This window comes from Pogona vitticeps, chromosome 2, assembly GCF_051106095.1.
Source record: "Pogona vitticeps strain Pit_001003342236 chromosome 2, PviZW2.1, whole genome shotgun sequence".
In the NCBI taxonomy this organism is placed as follows: domain Eukaryota; kingdom Metazoa; phylum Chordata; class Lepidosauria; order Squamata; family Agamidae; genus Pogona; species Pogona vitticeps.
In genome coordinates, this window is record NC_135784.1 from 176,488,334 (window position 1) to 176,506,442 (window position 18,109).

The 18,109-nt window shown below is 47.5% G+C and overlaps 1 protein-coding gene across 2 annotated transcripts in view; it reads left to right on the forward strand.

Moving 5' to 3' along the window:
- Positions 1-17,632, forward strand: part of GRIPAP1 (GRIP1 associated protein 1) — a 56,322-nt gene extending 38,690 nt beyond the window's left edge. For both annotated transcript variants that reach the window (XM_020797572.3, XM_020797573.3), the window contains 4 exons: positions 1,391-1,519; positions 1,754-1,847; positions 12,439-12,593; positions 16,416-17,632. In XM_020797572.3, the coding sequence (XP_020653231.3) occupies positions 1,391-1,519; positions 1,754-1,847; positions 12,439-12,593; positions 16,416-16,508 (471 nt within the window). In that variant the 3' untranslated portion in view covers positions 16,509-17,632. The remainder of the gene's footprint in view (positions 1-1,390; positions 1,520-1,753; positions 1,848-12,438; positions 12,594-16,415) is intronic.
- Positions 17,633-18,109: the final 477 nt, after the last annotated feature.

Consider the following 18,109-nt stretch of genomic DNA (forward strand, 5'->3'; position numbering starts at 1 on the left):
AAAGCATCCCTAGCAACTAGTTCAGGGCTGAAGTCCTCTAGATATTCTGGATCTCAGCTCATGGAAGGCCCAGCCAGCATGGGTAGTGATGAGGGATGATGGGAGTTACAGCTCAAACAACCAGAGGCCCAAGGGCCCTTTCTCCGCCATTTTAAAAGAACTTGCATAAGCATATGTTGGGTGCTCAGAGCACTTCATGTACTTTGTTTTGATCACAATATTTATAAGCCACGTTTTCTGCTCTAAAATTGCACCCGAGACAACTGACAACAGTTAGTAAATATAAAAAGATAGCTCAGGTTTGTTGCAAGTGGAATTTAATAAAGCCAGTATAAAAACCCAATGTTAAATTCATAGGTCTTTTGAAATCTTTCCCACAGGCTTGTAAAAGATGTTACTGTGCTGCAAGGCAAATGACAGTGGGTTGTCAAAGGCTTCCTGGTTTATAGACACTTGAGTCTCTACATTAATCAGTTTTCTCCATGTGTCAAAGTCTAGACATCAGTAAAAAAAAAAAGAAAGAAAAAGAAAAGCACCAGTCATGTGGGGAATTGGTAATTTTTAGGCACACTAGATGGGAAAGTGGTCTGCCAATAAAACTGGAAAGATACATAAGTACATGTCACAGGTTACAACCACTATAACTTAGAGAGCATCATGCATGTAGGAGTCCACCCATCTGCTTAAGTTAACAGATAGGTGGAGTCTTACCTGTTCTCCTGGGTTCCTGAGCTCTCCTGCTGTTCTCAGTCTGCAAACATCTGCTCTGTAGTTTTTACTGGTTTTAATGTTCCCCAGGAGATGCATCCCTAACCCTTCTGTGCTCTGGAAGTCTGCAGGTGATATCATTTCCCCAATTGCCTTATGTTGATGGAAGTCCTGGGGCCAGCCCTCTGTCTGTACAAGTGGTCAGTAGTTTCAGGCTTGTGTCACTGTAATAATTATCTTAAATCTGATTGTGAGTCCCAGCTAGAGTAGATGCATGATCAGTGAGAGCTTGGTAAATCAGCACTTATTTGAGTCCCATTGATTCAACAGGCTTACTCTATCTTGGGACTAACCATTGGATTTGAACTGTTATTTTCATAATATACATCAGCGTCAGCCTTTCAAATGTTTTTAGCCTACAGTTCCCATTAGCTGCAGCACCGTATAAACTTTGTTGATGGAATATGGATGTTGCAGTCTGAAAGCCAAAAGTTAACTGCATTAAACCCTTTAGCATTAAGAGAGAGAGAAATGATTTTACTTGAAATCTTTGGAATTGGGGTGTTCTCCAAATGCTACTTGGCGGGAGGGAGCTGTGGATATCAGAAGTCGCCTGCCTGCTTCTCTCCCTCTTCTCTTTTTCTCTCTTTCTCTGTCTCCAACATGTTCTCTTCTGTTGAAGTCAACCACAGGCAGCCCACAGTCCCAATCACAGCCCCCACGGCCAGCCGACCTCTCAGACGAGGAGATCTCCGAGCTGTTCCAGCGTCTGGCTGAAGTTCAGCAGGAAAAGTGGCTGCTGGAAGAGAAGGTATTGAAACTCCAGAGACCTGGTTGGGGAATGGAATGGTGGGTGAAGGTTTTGAGAAATTGTGAAGCCACCGGATGTTTACTGGCCCTCGTGCAGCAGAATGGGCAGCGCTGGACATCAGTGTGCTAGTGGCCCTGGAATATACTTCCAGTCCAGTGACTAGGAAAAGACTTCCCGGTGCTGGAAACATTGCCTGTGCTTGAATTCATAAGGGTGTTCCTCTTCCTCCACTAGGTGAAGCACCTTGAGGTCAGCAGTGCCTCCATGGCTGAGGACCTGTGCCGGAAGAGCGCCATCATCGAGACCTATGTGATGGATAGCCGCATTGGTGAGGACTCGGCCATTCTCAGCAGGGGGCCAGCTTGGGCCTTGCCATTTTGCAGTTACGGCCTCAGCTGAGGGAAAAAACCAACCTCGGAAGTGTTAAGCTTTCTGGACTGTAAATCTCAGGATCCTCAGCCAGCTTGCCAGGAGGCCCTGTGGTCATGCTGTCTGGAGGATTCTGGGATGTTATCCAAAACGCAGCCTTTCTAAGCTCTGCGGGAGTGGGAGGCAGAGATAAACCAAAAGACTTTACTGCTGGGCTATTTTAATGTCAGCCAAACTGAGTAGTTGTGGGTTCGCAAGGCTCCCCTTTCTGATAGGAGAGGGGGATTTTTAATGGTGTGTTTGGGACCTCTGAGGCCGCTGGAAATGTGAGTTTCTGTGTGGTAGAAATGAACTCTGAATGGAGGGCTCCTTAGCTCACATGTCTCTCTGGCATTGATTGCAGCAGATAGTGTTGCCTGGTTGTTCCAGTGATGATCTGGAAAAAAAATGAGAGAGAGAGAGTGACAGAGGGAGTGAACATATTGGATAGTCATGGATAGGCAGCCTGCAGATTTTTTGGAGTAGAAATCTCCTAAGTCCCAGAGAGCAGAAGCAGGGGTAGGGAATATGTGAGTTAGAGTCCAAAGCCTCTGGAAAGGGAGGGGCAAGTGGGGTGCCAGTCTCCCTAACCCAGATGATGTCTATGCTCTGCATATTGGGGGCACCGTTTTGCATGCCAAATTTCATTCTGCCTCTTGGCACACTGGTGCTGGCTCAGATTAGAAGGTATTCTGGGTAGATGCTATCAATTTAGATTTTCTTGCTTTTTACTTCCTTGAGAACGTGAGGTGCCTTGGAAATGCCTACATATTTAGGAATATAAATCCATCAAAATAATATGAAATTCAGAATAGGTGCTTGGTCATCAAGAATTCCCTGTTCCCAGCACACCCCCGGCTGAGTAATCCAGAGGCTGGTGTGCTTCCGCTTAATTTGAAAGGAGAGCGGATCATCATGACCGCAAAGATAAAGCACGCAAGGGGCATGGCTGGTGCTGGCTCAATGTCGGAGAAAGAAAAGGGATCTGGGGAGGCCCCCTGAGGCGTGCACTGCGCAGCCCCCACATTTGCTAGGTCCCTTCTTTGAGCAGGACACCCTCCCCACATACCTGAAGGGGAGAAAGAACTGCTGACATCCTGTGGTTTAGTAATGTGAATCACACTTGAGGAGACCGGTTGAATCAATAGGGATTTGGTGAGTCATCTCCTCCATCAGTTCTATTGATCCAAATGGGCTTACTCTAGTTGTGACTCAGTACATATTTGAATGAGTGGAACTTAACAGAGGAGTCGAGTCACTCAGTCCCCATTGATTCAATGGGCCTTCTCTAGTGCAACTTCCCGTGCTAAGCAACAAGGTTCCAGCCATTGGATGGGACACATTTGATTCTAACTCCAACCCTCTTGAGGGCTGCCTTTTACACTGGACTAGGAGCTGGGGAATGATGGCCACTGCAGCCTCTTCCCATGACGCTTGTGGAAGGTCTAGGAGTCAGCTGCGTGCCAGGGATGCCGGTCCCAAGGACCTTCTTGCAAAATTGGCATACAAATATCCATGCCATGGGTACCGTCCAGCTTAGTTCTTCACCTGTCAAGAAATTCTCATTTCTGCACAAAAGGAGATAGGGAAAGAGCATGTGGACAGAATCCTGAAGAAGTGAGATTAATTTTAAAAAAAATAGTACAATGTCATTGATTTGGAAGATCAAGGCTTGGGCAGGGAAGATTTATGCACAGATTATAGCAGCCTCCATCCCACTCCTGGATATTGACTCCAGGATTGGAGGACAGTGACATCAGGCAGGCTGCAAGAAAAGCTACTCCTGTCTGAATAGTCTCCTGCATGTTTTGCATAAGGTGGGCATTGGACTTGAACTGTAAGGAATGTTTTGAAATTGTGAACCTGGGACCGAACGAGCGTGGGAGCTGGGCACAGCTAGTTACCAATGTATTGGGGAGGGCGCGGTGGCTGTATTCCCTCCTCACTCTTTGTACCTGCTTGTAGATCTGGCATCCCTGCCCCACCCCCACCCCCATGTCTTTTCCGTGACAGGACTGGCTGTAAAGGGGACCTTTTTGGATCATCATTGAAACTGGGGGCAGGAGGGGATGGGGCGGCTTCCTGCTGCAGTCAAAATGGCAGTCTCCATGGGGACCTGCTGTCAAAACCTGTTAGTGGCATCGCCTGTCGTAGGACTCTGACAAAAAGCAGGAAGAAAAAGGGGCTGTTCCCACTCAATCTCACTGCAGCAGAGAGGAAAGCACATGCTTCACTGCAGCCATGCGCAGGCTTGACTCTTTCCCTTCTTTCTTACATCTGTCCTTACCTTATTCTTCCAGTAAGCTCTGTAGCTGCTTTTCTGTGGATCAGGCTTTAGGGTGGTAGGCAGAACCATTCAGGATCTCTCCTGGAGACTTGATATTTCCAACGCAGGCAGAGACCCAGATGTTGAGCCAGACCTTTTAATGTCTTTCTTTTTAACCCTCTACTTCTTCAGGTAGCCTCCATTGGTACGCCAAATGGCAAGAAGCTTTTTAAAAACTCTCCAACATTTAATGATAGGGAAGGGAGCTGCTGCAACTCAGGAAAGCAGAGGACGGCCCTGCTATTTGTGTGGAAGGTTTCGCTCTGACTTATGAGCCCCTGCTTTTATTTATTTTTTTAATTTAACATTTCTAGCTCTTATTGTGCACAGAAAAGTTTTAAAAAGCAATGATTTCTGCTGAAGTCTTTGACACTGGGGAGCGGGCATTTGAGGAGGAGACTTTCCACAGGGGTGGACTGCCTCTGCTTTGCTCCATCTCCCCATTTTCCACTCTTCACAAAGCATGCAAGAGGTTGTTCATCCCAGTGTGGCTTTTCCTGTAGGCTGGCCAAATCCTTCGACACCCATTAGGAGCCAACGTCCGGAAGCAGGATAAGCGGGGCTGCTGAAAGCTCTGGGACCGCTCTGACCCACACCATCTGCTCTCAGTCCCATGAGATGGTCTGAAGACACCTCATGAAGCTAAGCCAGCTAGGGCTACTCAGTTTTCTGGATGGTGGAATAGCTCAAGCATCTCCAGTCTGCAGCCTTCAGTTTTATGCTGTAGGAGGTGACAAAAGTGGGATATAAATTAAATCAGGAAGTGAACTTAAAAAAAAAAAAACCCAAAACCTACATCTGCCCTTTTTGACTACCCAACAGGTTTCGCACCTCCTCCATCATTTACTGTTGAAATTTTGCACTTTGGATGAGAGCATTTAAACTAGTGCGTGTGAAAGCCAGCTCAATTTTTCGGATTCAAGAGGGATTTTATTCATCACAAATAAATACTGTGGCGGGAAGCAATATCCTGACAGTTCTATAGTCTTGAATAAACTGCTTCTGCTAGTGCTACATAGCATGATGTCTTAACAGTCTGGGAATTGTCGTCCAAAGAAAGTGACTTAACTGGTTAGAACACTGGTATGTTTTCAAATCCAATAAATCTCCTGAGAACATCCTAGCTTACATTTGCCCTCTGGGTCACAGAATTGTGGCAAAGAGCACTGACAACCTTTGGATGGAGACCATTATTTGCCTTTGTAGTGCCCATGGTGGCGGATATTGGGAAGAGGCAGACTGAGGAGGGGGCTCCTCATAAAGAAACAGTAGAGCAGAGTCACTGGTTCTGCAGTGACCGTCCTTGGCCATGGTAGACTTTTGGTGTGCAGATTAGAAACCTGACTAAGGCCTTAAGCCTCATGTTGGAAAAATACCCTTGATCTGTCAAGAGATGGGCATGGAGGGAATTTGTGCCTCCTCCCTACCCCAGAGCACAAGATGCTTTGATGTCAGGAAGCCTTCATCTTTTCTGCAATCTGGGATTCACTGATCTTTTGTTATTCCTTAATCACACTTCCTGTACCCCCCCCCCCCCGCTGGGCATGTTTTGTTTTGTATCACTCGCTGCCCGCAACCTGAACTCTTCCAAGGCTTGCTGAAGACTCCAGAGCCCCAAACATGGACGTTTGGGTCTCTTCCATGGAACCTTTGTTTAAGATTAACCGAATAAACTAGAATTGTGCCTATCTATGCCTGTTGGGTGGGGGAAGGCACTCTGCTGCAGGAGCAGCACAGTTCTGCAACCTATGTAAATTATGCAGAGAAGGAAAAATCTGTCTACATTTTTCATAGATATTGCTACTCATGCAGGAGACAGTGAAGTCCCTGCTTCCTAAAGAACTGAGATCTTACTTGCTCCTCCCTCTTCCCCTTCCTGTGCTAACCCTAACATTGCCCCAAACACTAAGTTGGAGATCTTAAGGACTAAGAACCTGCTGCTCTTGTTTTGAAACAGCCAAAGCTTTAGAATCCCAATTTAACCAGATTCGGTATCTGATATCCAGAATCTGTGCCTTATGTAACAAATGGAATTACAGGGAGCCGCCCTGTACAGAGCCCTGGCTTTCACCTCGAGACAAGGGCCGTCCTGCAAGGGCTGTTCTTTCATCCCTGCTTGTGGTGAGCGGGAAACTGCTTGTGATTAGCAGCCGTAGGGTTTCCAACTCCAATTTGGGGTGAATTGAGTCCCCCCAAATAAACTTGTCTACACATTAATGGCTTTCTGCTTAGCAAGAGTGAAAAAGATGGAAATGCAAAGCAGGTTTCTGTGTTCTCCTAGCTTTGTGTGTGTGTGTCAAGGGCCTGGGTGGGTGGGTGGATGAGTGCCATGCTGTAGACAGAAGGGTGGTGGGAACGCCTTGCGCAGGACCTCCAGAACGCACCAAGGTGGAAGTACAGACAGCGGTCAACATTTTGCTCTTGGCGTGAGAAAGTGTCAGGCTCAGCAAATCGTTTGGCAAATCAATCAGAGCAAGAAACCAGGACACCAGGCCATGAGAGGAAAACTCTCTGTCCTATCCCTCCATCCATCAGCTTGCCTTCCTGGTGTTCCAGCCAACCAGCCTCTTCGTTGAATCCCACAGCCCACTCCTGCAGTGGTGCGAAGGAAGTGAGGAATTGCCTTCTGTGCCTGGGATTGAAACCCCCTTTCTCACTCCTCTCCCTTTAGTAACTGTCTCCTGCTCTCTGTGGATCACCTCCCCTTTCATACCCTTTGTAATCCTGCTGCTGTTCCATGGAGTGGCTGGAACTGCAAAGGGAAAGAGAGAGGAGAGAGTGTGTGTGTGTGTGTGATAGAAGAACACGAAAGAGCAAAGACCTTGGAGAACGTGGCAGGGTTGGAAGGGAGGGGGACATTTGTGGTGATGCTGAGTGGAAAAAGCCTCCTCTGAGGAGGGTTAATAACTGAGTAAGTGGGGGGCGTGTGGGATCCTCTGGAGTGGCTATGGATAAGTTTTCCATACTTCCACGCAGAACCTGTGCCGCGGGCGGGGAGCCGGAGCCGGTTATAAATAGCTTGTGCAGGGTCGCCTTCGCCTCAGCTTGGCAACACACAGCCCAGCCAGTGAATATTTCATGAACGCTAAAAATACAAACCTCCTCCTCCTCCTCTTGCATCTTGTGCTGCTTCCTTCTGCCTTTGTCTGTCATTCTCAGCCTGGTTTGTCCTCCAAATCTTTATGAAGGAATGTCGGGGTTGCTGTTGGCCTGCTGGCTGTAACCACTTGGCCCTACAGCCCTGTGTAGCTGTATATGTGAGTGTGTGAAAGATCCCACCAAATTTAAAAGAAAACAACACTCCTTTGCTTCTGCCTCTGCTGCAGTTTACATTTGTTGGATCCGTTACTGAATTAGGCTCGGTTCCTTCTGATCCACCCCTGAGAGAGGACAAATCTCTGAGAGGGAAACGGGGGCCATCGGAGAGGAAGATGCTAAGTTGAGGTGAAGTACCTAGTTCAGGAAGGAAGGGTGAGCCTAGATAATGGCACTCCGGCTGCCTCAACCTCTCAGCTGTCTTCCTAAAGCATATGAGAGTGGGAAAGAGTTATGAATTTCTGAGAGAATGCAGAGAATCACAAGCTTTCCGTAGGGCCCTTGTGTCAAGAACACTCGTACTGAAGGTAGAGGAGGCAAAAGAGGAGGGGTAAGGCAACAGCTCCCACAGATATCTGTGTGTGCATCCATCACTGCTGCAACACCTGTATTGTTGCTTTTGAGGATAAGTGTTCCCAACAGAAACCAAGCTTAAAGCATAGTCACTAGACCCATTAAAAATATTTGGGAAATATTTTATCTCAAAAGCTTGCACAAAGACTTCTATGCTTTTTTACTTGGAGTAATAAAGGTATCACCCCAGCATGGGATCTTTGGAATTTGTCTTAGAGCCATTGTAGCTACCCCCCCTTCCCCCCCCCAAACTGGAAGATGTTTGATGATATGTGCAAAGGTGGCAAAGCTAAACCATGGCCTCTGTAATGTCAGCTACATTAGACCTGAATTATTCAGCTCATCTGGTATCAGTGCTTTTGAGTGGCATAGTGTGCATCTCTAAGCCAAAATGCACATGCAGGGAGCTACAGTGATTCATATCTTGATGAGGAAGTCGCCCATCTGCTCTTTCCGATAAGTGTCCAAACACGCCTCGCCAATGTGTGGGAAGATAGCAATATTTGGGGGAGGGGGAGGGGAACAGATTTTGCACATCGAAGTCTGATGCTGGCCAATTAGTTGGGAAAACCAATACGCTGTTCAGTGAAAAATGCAGCCAGGGGTGGTTTTGTTTGACGGTTGTGGGTTTTAAGCTGGTGGCAGCATAGAATCATGGACATGGTGGTATCGGGGATTCTGGGCCATCTCATCCAGTCATCTGCCCCATGCAGAGCTAGTATAACCCCAGCTGATGATTTGTTCAGCCACTGCTTGAATATCTCCAAGGGAGAGCATGCTCAACTCCATACCCATCTAGGCAAGGGATTCTATGGTACCATTTACCTTACTGTTAAGACATTTTTCCCAACACGTCTACTCTCCCTGCCTACCAACTCATCCGCTTGTGACTGAAGTTTCTTAGATCTAGTTCTGCCCTTTGAGATGGCAAAAAATCGAGTACTTGCCCGTCTTTTCCTGTGGTCAATGGAAACAGTGCTGGTTGTCTCCATAAAGACCATGTGGCTGGTAGTAGTCACTGTAGCACAAGCTGGCTGAACATGCCATGAACAGCTTTTAACAGCATCATTTAACTGTTCCATGAGGCAAAAGGTTGAATCTTCTGTTTCAAGTTTATACATGTAGCCCTGTTAGACAGAGGCAAATTTGACTCATATCGACGATTATGCAGAAATAATCCTAGGAGGAGGTGATAAATTAAGATCAGAAAGGTATAATTTTGTGAACGTTGTGGTGGCCATCGTGCAGAATGCTGGGCTTTCTGGAATGGGGTGACCTGAAGCAGAGAGAGAAAGTATCTGGCTTTTGTCTCCGATCTGTTGGTCAGTGAGCAAATATAGGTGTATGTGTGTCACATGTGCTGCCACACATTGGCACAGCCAACAGACAGGCGGATTTTTATCCTGAGAGATGGCTAGGCTGATGAAGACTGAAGTCAGGGAGCAGGGACAGCGAATGGAATCGATCTAAGTGTCAGAGTTGCTTTAGCCCAGCATCAATCTGGGGCATCAAAAAGGCACCAAAATGGCGGTGGACAGCAGGCAGTAGATTCGCAGGCCTTTTCCCTGTGGAAAGAAAGAACTCAAGCTTCTTGCTCGATCTCAGTCTTTGTCATGACATTTCCCACACACGGCCCAATCTTAAAATGTGCTGTTGAGTCACATAAAGTGGGCATAGGAGGGGCTGAGGGGTGGGACTCAAGATTTAAAAGCCAGGGCCATGATCAGGGCCAGAGGAGTTCACCCAGGAGTGGCAAGCTAGAACAAGAGACTTGCTAGGAGCCCATTCGCTTTTCAAGATGGCTACAACTTTAGAAGAAGGCTCCTGGGTGCTAAAAATCTCATTCAATTCCTGTTTTTGATCTTCCTTTTTGAAGCCAGTTTCTTGGGGTGGAATGAAGGATGGGTGACTGGTTGTCTTGCTTCCTGCTGTTTTGCTAATTTCATGGCTGAGCGGCTTTCAGACTTCCTACAGGGAAAGACCCCCAAATTTATGTCACCTTCTTGATGAGATTAGATCTATCTTGAGCTTGGGAAGGAGAACAGTGACTATAGGTTAAAGGGGAAGGAAGTGTGTCTAGAGCCTAAGAGTCCGTTCTATAAGAGAGCAGAACCGACGAGGCATCCCCTCTGATTCCCTCTGCAGAAGCAGCAGAGAAGGATATGGATTCCAAAGTGTTCCCTCGACCCCAAAGAGTAGTTATGTTAAGCTCTTGCAGCAACAACAGTTCTATGGCATGGTGGTTGTGGGTGTTTCAAGAAGTTTGGCCGTGTTCTGGAGGTTTTTCTTCCTAATGTTTCGTCAGTTTCTGTGGCCAGCATCTGGTGGACTGGTGAAATGTTAGGAAGAAAAAACCTCCAGAACTTGGCCAAACAGCCTGAAAAACCTACAACCACCATTGGATCCTGGCTGTGAAAGCCTTCGGGAACACAGGCGTGTGGCATCTTAAAGACAAGTAAATTTATTATAGATAAGCCTTTAGAGAATCATAGAGTTGGAAGAGACCACAGGGGCCATCGAGTCCAACCCCCTGCTATGCAGGAACTCCATCAAAGCACTCCCGACAGATGGCCATCCAGCCTCTGCTTAAAAACCTCCAAAGAAGGAGACTCCACCACACTCCGAGGCAGCATATTCGACTGCCGACCAGCTCTGACTGTCAGGAACATCTTCCTGAGATTCAGGTGGAATCTGTTTTCCTGTAGTTTGAAATCATTGCTCCTTGTCCTAGTGTCTGGAGCCGTGGAAAACAAATGTGTCCCTTCCTCGAAATGACATCTCTTCAACTATTTAAATATGTCCCCTCTTAACCTTCTTTTTGTAAGGCTAAACATTCCCAGCTCCCTAAGCCTCTCCTCATAGGACATGGCTTCCAGACCTTTGATCATTTTGGTCACCCTCCTCTGGACATCTTCCAGGTTGTCAACATCCTTCTTGAATTGAGGTGCCCAGAACTGGACACAATACTTCAGGTGAGGTCTGACCAAAGCAGAATAGAGACATCGGTAAGAAAAAAAATCACTCCATGTTCAAGTGATTTCTGAAGTTGAAGTGTGTTTTGTGAAAAAGGATGAAAAGGTTTGCAGTGCAGTTCCCTCCCCTACATGTGTTCAGACCGAAAGTCCTATTTCTTGCCATCCCTCTCAGTTGGCTTATTTACACTGACAGATAAGAGGATCTGATTGGCTGTGTGGCATTGTGATGACACTGCATTTTCTACCTGATCCCTGATTAGCTAGGAAGGGGAGGCATAACAGAAAGAGAGGAGAAGCAATGTTTCTCAACTGTTTTTTATTAACTCCCCTCTCCCAGCAGCTTGCAATAATAAATCTTTAACAAACAATTCCATATATAAAATGTGTAACAATAAAACTAATTATTTCAGTTCAGCACCTTGGAAAGGGAGATTCTTCAAAATCTACCTAAGTACTTTCAAAAGTATGTTGGAATAAATCCATTCGTTTATGTACTCCCTTAACATTTTCAGGGAAGTAGAACTTCCTAAACAAGCTGGTTCCAGGAAAAGAGAGCCCCCACTAGAGTGTTCCTCTTCTTTGTCTGCCAAGCAGGTTTTGTTTTTTGTTTTTTGGTGCTGTGGGAAGAAACATGAATCAGGACATTGTCTGAAGGTGTTGGGTCCATAAAAGAGGAGACAGTCTTTGAACCCTGTTTCTCATTGGGGTGCTCACATTCTGTGTGAGCTGAAATCCTATGAACTGTGACAGATGTACATGATTGAATACTCCTCACACCTACAGAAGTAGCTGTCAGGAATATGGCCTCCGGCTCAGTTCTCTCCCTTGCATGCTGGTGTTCTGTGTGTAGGCAACTCTTACAAGTGAAGGATCACAAACACACACACACTCTGTAGCCTCTGAAGTGGTAGAGCCTAGATGCAGATTTGCCATCTGAGTTAGAAGTGAATCTGAGACTTTCATGAAACTTGGTGTGACATTCACCCTTGTGTCCCTTGCTGGACTGTCCAGACACAGAGCACACAAAGGCAAACTCCTCCTCCTTTTTAGCCCGCTGCCACCAGTTGATCACTAAATCAACTAATTCAGGTCCATACTTCAAAGTCTTTCAAATATAACTTTTGTTTATTGATTACAGAAATTGATAGTGATTCATGAATATCTTCTTTAGGTAAATTTATTATTAGCAACAATCTTCTATTTGATAATACACTCCTAACTTCAATCACTCCTCAGATTTCCCCAAACTCCACACTCTTATCTACTTCTCTCTCCCTCAAACTATCTCTGACTGGCTCTCACTGGCTCCGCCTCTTATAGCATCTCTCCTGGCTCCGCCCCTGAGCAACATGAATATGACATAACAATGACATAACAAAACATGAACCATTGACATCATAAAGGGGAATGCTACACTTGGGTCCCCTTATTGAAGAAAGGCAGCCTATAAATAAAATGAATTTTTAAAAAATGAAACTTCAGTTGTGTGATGTGCCCTCTCCCTTTCTCTCTCCTTCGTTCCCACCCCTTCAATCGGACAGATGTTTCAGGGGCCCATGGGCAGGTCGACAGGAGCAGCCTGAGTAGCGTCTTGCGAGACCTGGTGAAGCCAGGAGATGAAAACCTGCGCGAGATGAACAAGAAGCTACAGAACATGCTGGAGGAGCAGCTCACAAAAAACATGCACTTACAAAAGGTTTGTGGGGAGAACCTGGAGAACAGGCCTTTTCCCCAAAAGTGAGTGAGAGGTATAGTCCTGGGGAGAAGGAAGGAAGGAGAGCTGTCTAGTTTTAGAAAAGCCACCAAACTAGAAAGATAATTGATACACAGCCCTGACCTTCTTTCTAGTAATGGACTGAGAGTGGCCACTTGTGTCAGAGCTGGGGAAGCTTTGGCCCTCCAAATGTTTTGGACACTTCATTACAATTGACCATGCTCCTTGGGGACTCTTGGGACCTGACCGCCAAAACATTCCCGATTTACAAAGTAGACACTAATTGTGAGAAAGAGAAGATACTGATTGCCCTGCCAACTCTCTGTTGGTCAAACCCACAGCAGCAACTCTGAGCAGCAGACCAAGAACAACTGGTGTCAGAAGATGTGCTGGATTAAGGCTAAAGATGGGAAGTGTTACATTTTTCCACCTTCCTGCTACAGGTGTCAGAATACCCCAAAGGAGATAGCTACTGCCCAGATTGAGTGGAGAATTATGGGAGCTATGGTTCAAGGAGCTTCCTGATTAAGCCTATGGGGAGGGAGACTTAACAGGCAACCGTAGGATGTGAGTTCAGTGAGGAGATGCCTGTTGCATCTTTATAGGCACTTGGAGTTGCAGACAGTGGCCATTGGGAACTTAGGGGGAGCTGCCCCAGTCTTTCCCATCCTGAACCTGGGAAAAGGCTGCTAAAAGGAAGGTAAGCAGGAGTGGGGAAAGAAGTCCCAGGGAAGTTGCCACCACAATAGGCAGGAAAGCCCTGTCAAAATAGGTCCTCACAGCAAGGCTTGGCTGCAGAGGATGGGTTGAGAGGGGTGTTTTTCTCCAGGAATGCCCCAACTGGGGTAAGTAAATAAGAAGCAAGTGACTCAGAGCTTGGAAAAATTAAAACAATTTTTTTGCAGGTTGTAGGGAGATGATTAACTCCCTGGGTCTCCCAGTCATCATGGCCAGTATCTATATTGGTGGAGGGGTTCTGGGAGAGGTAGTCCAAAGACAGAACTTTCCCGAGCTCTACCATGAAAGAGGGCTGTTCTCCAAGGCACTCTTGCCACTTCCTTGGGCAGGGCATGTGCGTGTAAGGGAAGTCTCTGCAGCTGCCTGTTCCCTCCCTCTCCTTGTTGTGCCTGTCGCTCTCAGCCTGCAGGTCAAGGTGACTGCTTGCTGGGGAACAGAGGCAGCGTGCAAGCCAGCTCAGCCCTGGCACCGAGCAGCAGCTGAGGGAGTAGCAGATTTCCCTCCCGCCCCTGAGCCGTGGCGACCTTGAGCAGAGAGCAGCAAACGATCCGCTGATCCTCCAGCCTTCCTCCCTGTGTTGTCACAGATGGGCAGCCAACCTAAAACTCAAGAGGAAACCTCAACACCCAGGTTGTAGAGGGCCAAGCAGCCAGACAGGATGGCCAGAGGCAGACATCCGCTCACCCGCTGCTTTGAGCATGCCTCAGTTCTGGTTGTGACAGTGATGTTGCAGGGAGCGGCGGCGGCTTTGTGCTCACTGCCATGGCAGACCCTGCTGGCTCCCCAAAGAGAGTCCTGCCCCACCCTTGTGCCCTTAGGCCAAGGGTTCCCAACCTTGGGTCCCCAGATATTCTTGGACTACAACTCCCAGAAATCCTGGTCAGCACAGTGAGTGGTGAAGGCTTCTGGGAGTTTTAGTCCAAGAACATCTGGGGAATGAAGGTTAGGAACCACTGACTGCCTTAGGTTGAGGAAGGATTTGACACCACAGCATTGCTGAAGATCAGCAGGTGGTGGCCTGGGTGGAAGGTGATCCTCTGGAACGGGAACGGCGAACCCTTTTGGACTACAGTTCTCGGCTGTTGTTATCTCTCTCCCCCCCCCCCCCAAATGTACAGCCATTACATCCATACAGGTGTTCCTAATCCTTATGGGGGTTTCATTTTAAATGCTTCATTCTCCCTAAGGATTGGCAAAATGCAAAGGAGCAAGGTCTGCTTTAACTTGGCATGCCTCCCTAGATCGTCCCTATTCAGTGACACTGCAGCTGTGAATAGTAGGAGCTGGGGACAAGGTTGGGAGGCTTTTCCTCGTCGTGCTCATGGAGAGGAGAGAAAGACAGACACGGAACAAGAGCTTGCCCCAGTGAAAGATTTTGCAGTACCTTGGGTGTCTGTCTCCCCCCCCCCCCCAGTATTAGCTTGATGTAGAATCTGATCCTTCCAAATGTCCTAATGGAACAAGGAGATGAAAGAGTGATGTCAGCGGAAACAGGAGGCTATTTATAGCTGTGTCTGAATGGGGAGGGAATTGGAGAGAGGGGGGGCGTTGAAAAGCCTTCTGAGGGCAGTCATCAAGGTTGGGGCTGCAAAGGATGGGTCAGTGTGGGACAAAAGAGAGCACTCTCCCAGAGATTGGAGCATAAGGGACATTGGAGTGCTAGATGGAAGGAAAGCCTACAGCTGTGCAGGGCAGGGAGGAGGAAGGGATGGCATTGATGGGTAGATAAGGTATAGTACTGTGGTGGCCTCCAGGGGGCACTGTGGAGCTGGGAAAGGCAATTACTGTACATGTCTGAGTTTAACTGCAGGAGGCCAGATGGCGATATTGGGAGATGCCACTCAGAGCAGGTGGATGTGTAGATCAGGCTCCCCAACAGAAAATAAAATGTATCCAGCTGTGGTTATGCTCAACAGGGTGTGTAATATCTGAGGAACCTGAGGTTAATGAGCCCCACGGAGATGTGTGAAAATGGGCAAAGGTTATCAGTTGCATTCCAAAGCAGAAGGAGCCAGGCTGGCCCTGAAACAAATTCCCAAAGTGAAACTGGGATGACAACTTTTGTTAGGCCAAGAAAAGGGGATGGGTGCAAGCTTTCACGATCCCCAGATCTCTTCCTCGGACGTGGTGTTGTAAAAGGAGGTGGTGGTGGTGGTGGTGGTGGAAGCAGGGGGAGACTGGAGTCTAGAGCCACATGATCAGGAATTGAGGTGAGTTTCTTTACAGTTCAAATTTACACTGGATTCGTTCTCTCTGCTGCTACCTTTCAGCAAGTGTAATTGGTCGAGATTCGTTCCTTACTTTGGAGAAGGGGATGGTTTGTTTTTCTTTCCAGATTTTTCTTTGAACTGAGGCCCGATGATGATCAATTAGTCATTTTTAATTGGAAAATAAATGGGCGTGTGTAGATTAGGCATTGGGGTGTGGGGGTGTGCCTGTCTCACTTCTGTGGAGGGGCAGTCAATCCACACTTTTCACTACATCAATGAGATTTCCAATCAGGGGCAAAGCATGAATTTTTCCTCCTGCCCCAAACTCTCATTTCTGCCTGAGCCTTCCGGTTCCCTCAATGCATTGCCTGTGGTGGCTCCCATTTTTATGGTTACCAACTTTTGTTTCGAAAGATCCTGGAAAGAGCCATCATGGGGCCCAGGCAATATGGACAGAGGCAACGGAGAGGCCCTTGTTGGGCCAAGAGCAGAGTGACCTGTAAGAGGGGCCTTTCAAGGCAGCTGGTGCCAGCGCCCTTCAGCCAGAAGGGCAAAAGGGCCCCGGACGGCTGGGGGATTCAGGGAACTGCCATCCCCCAGAAGTCACGTTTGCAAGCTCGGTCAGTGTGCAGCTGGGTTGGGATTGAGGGGATCCTAGCAAGATGTATCCTCTGCCATGTTACAGGGAAACACTGTTATCCTGAGCAGAAGCAGACGGTGAGCCCTGTGTGGTGTTGAGCAGTCTCTTCCTTTTTGTAACCTATGCCTTCTCTCCTCATTTTGGCTTTCTTGTCCTACCTGTGCCCTTTTCCTTCCTCCATCTCCCCCCCCCACCGCCCCTGCCCCCACTCTCCAGGATTTGGAAGTTCTCTCTCAGGAGATTGTCCGTCTCAGCAAGGAGTGTGTCGCATCCCCGGACGCCGACCCTGCCTTGGGTGATGTCGCCTGAGTGACGTCCCGTCCGACGACACCCGTCCCTTCTGACGTGCCCTCAGCTGCATCGGGGGATGGGGTGGGGGTGCCAAGAGGATTGTGGCTTCTGCCTCCACCCCGGCCCCACTACTGAATCACTTCTCTGCATCTAGCTTTGTTTTCAAAGGGAGTTTAAGCCTCCCCAATCTTTCTCCTTTCTTAACACAACAAACGGTTTCTCCTTAAACCACCTTCCTCAGACGGCTGCCTAACAACTCCTCCCACCGGAACAGATTTGGTTTTTTCCCAAGGCACCTGCATGCTGATTGTGCCCTACCTGTTTCCAGAGATGGATCTTGTCACTGGTTGTTTAAGAAGTGCTACCTTTGGGTGGACCTGAAGGCAAATCACATTTTGGTTCTGTAAGCCAGCACAAAGTGCTGTGTTTCCATCTGGAGATTGTTGGGCCACAACTCCCATAATACCTCAGCAATGCCTTATGCTCATTTGGCTCGATGGGAGCTGCTGTTCAACAAATACGGGGCAGCCACATGCTCTCCAGCCTAATCCCTTCTTCCTGCATTCCATCCTAGGAGGTACATCTGTGGTCCTATAACTTCTTCCTTCTGATTCATTCTTAATTACTCACCTACCTCCACCTCCTGTTCTTCCATACTTCTCCCTTTGCATGCGTGTCAGTCCTGAATCTATCTGTCCCAGCTGTATCCAGCTGTTGCTGCTGTTAATAAAAAATGAAATATTATAGATCAGTCAGACCCAACCTTCGGTAGCCCAGGAGTTCTACGATTGCAATCCCCAGAAGCCTTCACCACCAGCTGTGCTGGCTGGGGCTTCTGGAAGTTACAACCCAAGAACACCTGGGTTACCCAAGGCTGGGAACCACTGTTATAGATAAATAAATATAAATATATATATATATATATTTGCGCTGATCCCCTCCTTCTGGGCAGGACTGAACCCGAGTGGAGCAAATCTTTGTCTGTACAGAAGGGAAACTCCAGAGCTCATGCAAGGTTCCAACTGCACTTTCTGTTGATGGGGGGGGGGGGTAGCGTACGTTGTTTATTTAATGTATCAATGACTTGTACAAGGCTGTAATTGTTGAGCAAATGATAACGCAAATAATGATTTTTGACTGGCTCTCTCTCTCTCTCTCTGTTTCTATGTCCTTGCTTTGAGAAAGTGGGGTAAAATGTCCCCTTTTGAAGGCTGTGCTCTTGTCTCCATAGTGCCAAATCCATGGCAAGGAGGAGCCTGCTGTGCAAAGGCAGGATACATGCACACAACAGCTCCTGTATTGTTCGGAGTCCTAAGGTCCTTCCTTCACCCATTCTTCTTTCTGCTGTGTTTTGATATGAGCTTGGAAAAATAATTTTTTTAAAAAATTAAGGACAGCTTCCCAAATCCCCAGCTTCGATGGCTACTGACCCTACCTGCTAGGGAATTCTTAGAGTTGCTGTCTAATAATGCCACTTTTCCAAGCTCTGACACAAGTGATTCTTCACCATCCATCATCCCATATATTGCTTTTTTGCACTGCCAAAGATTCATACCTCCAGGTTAAGAAGATGCAAGAGGTGGTGGTATTTAGAAGGATGAGTCCAGACTGCCCCAAAG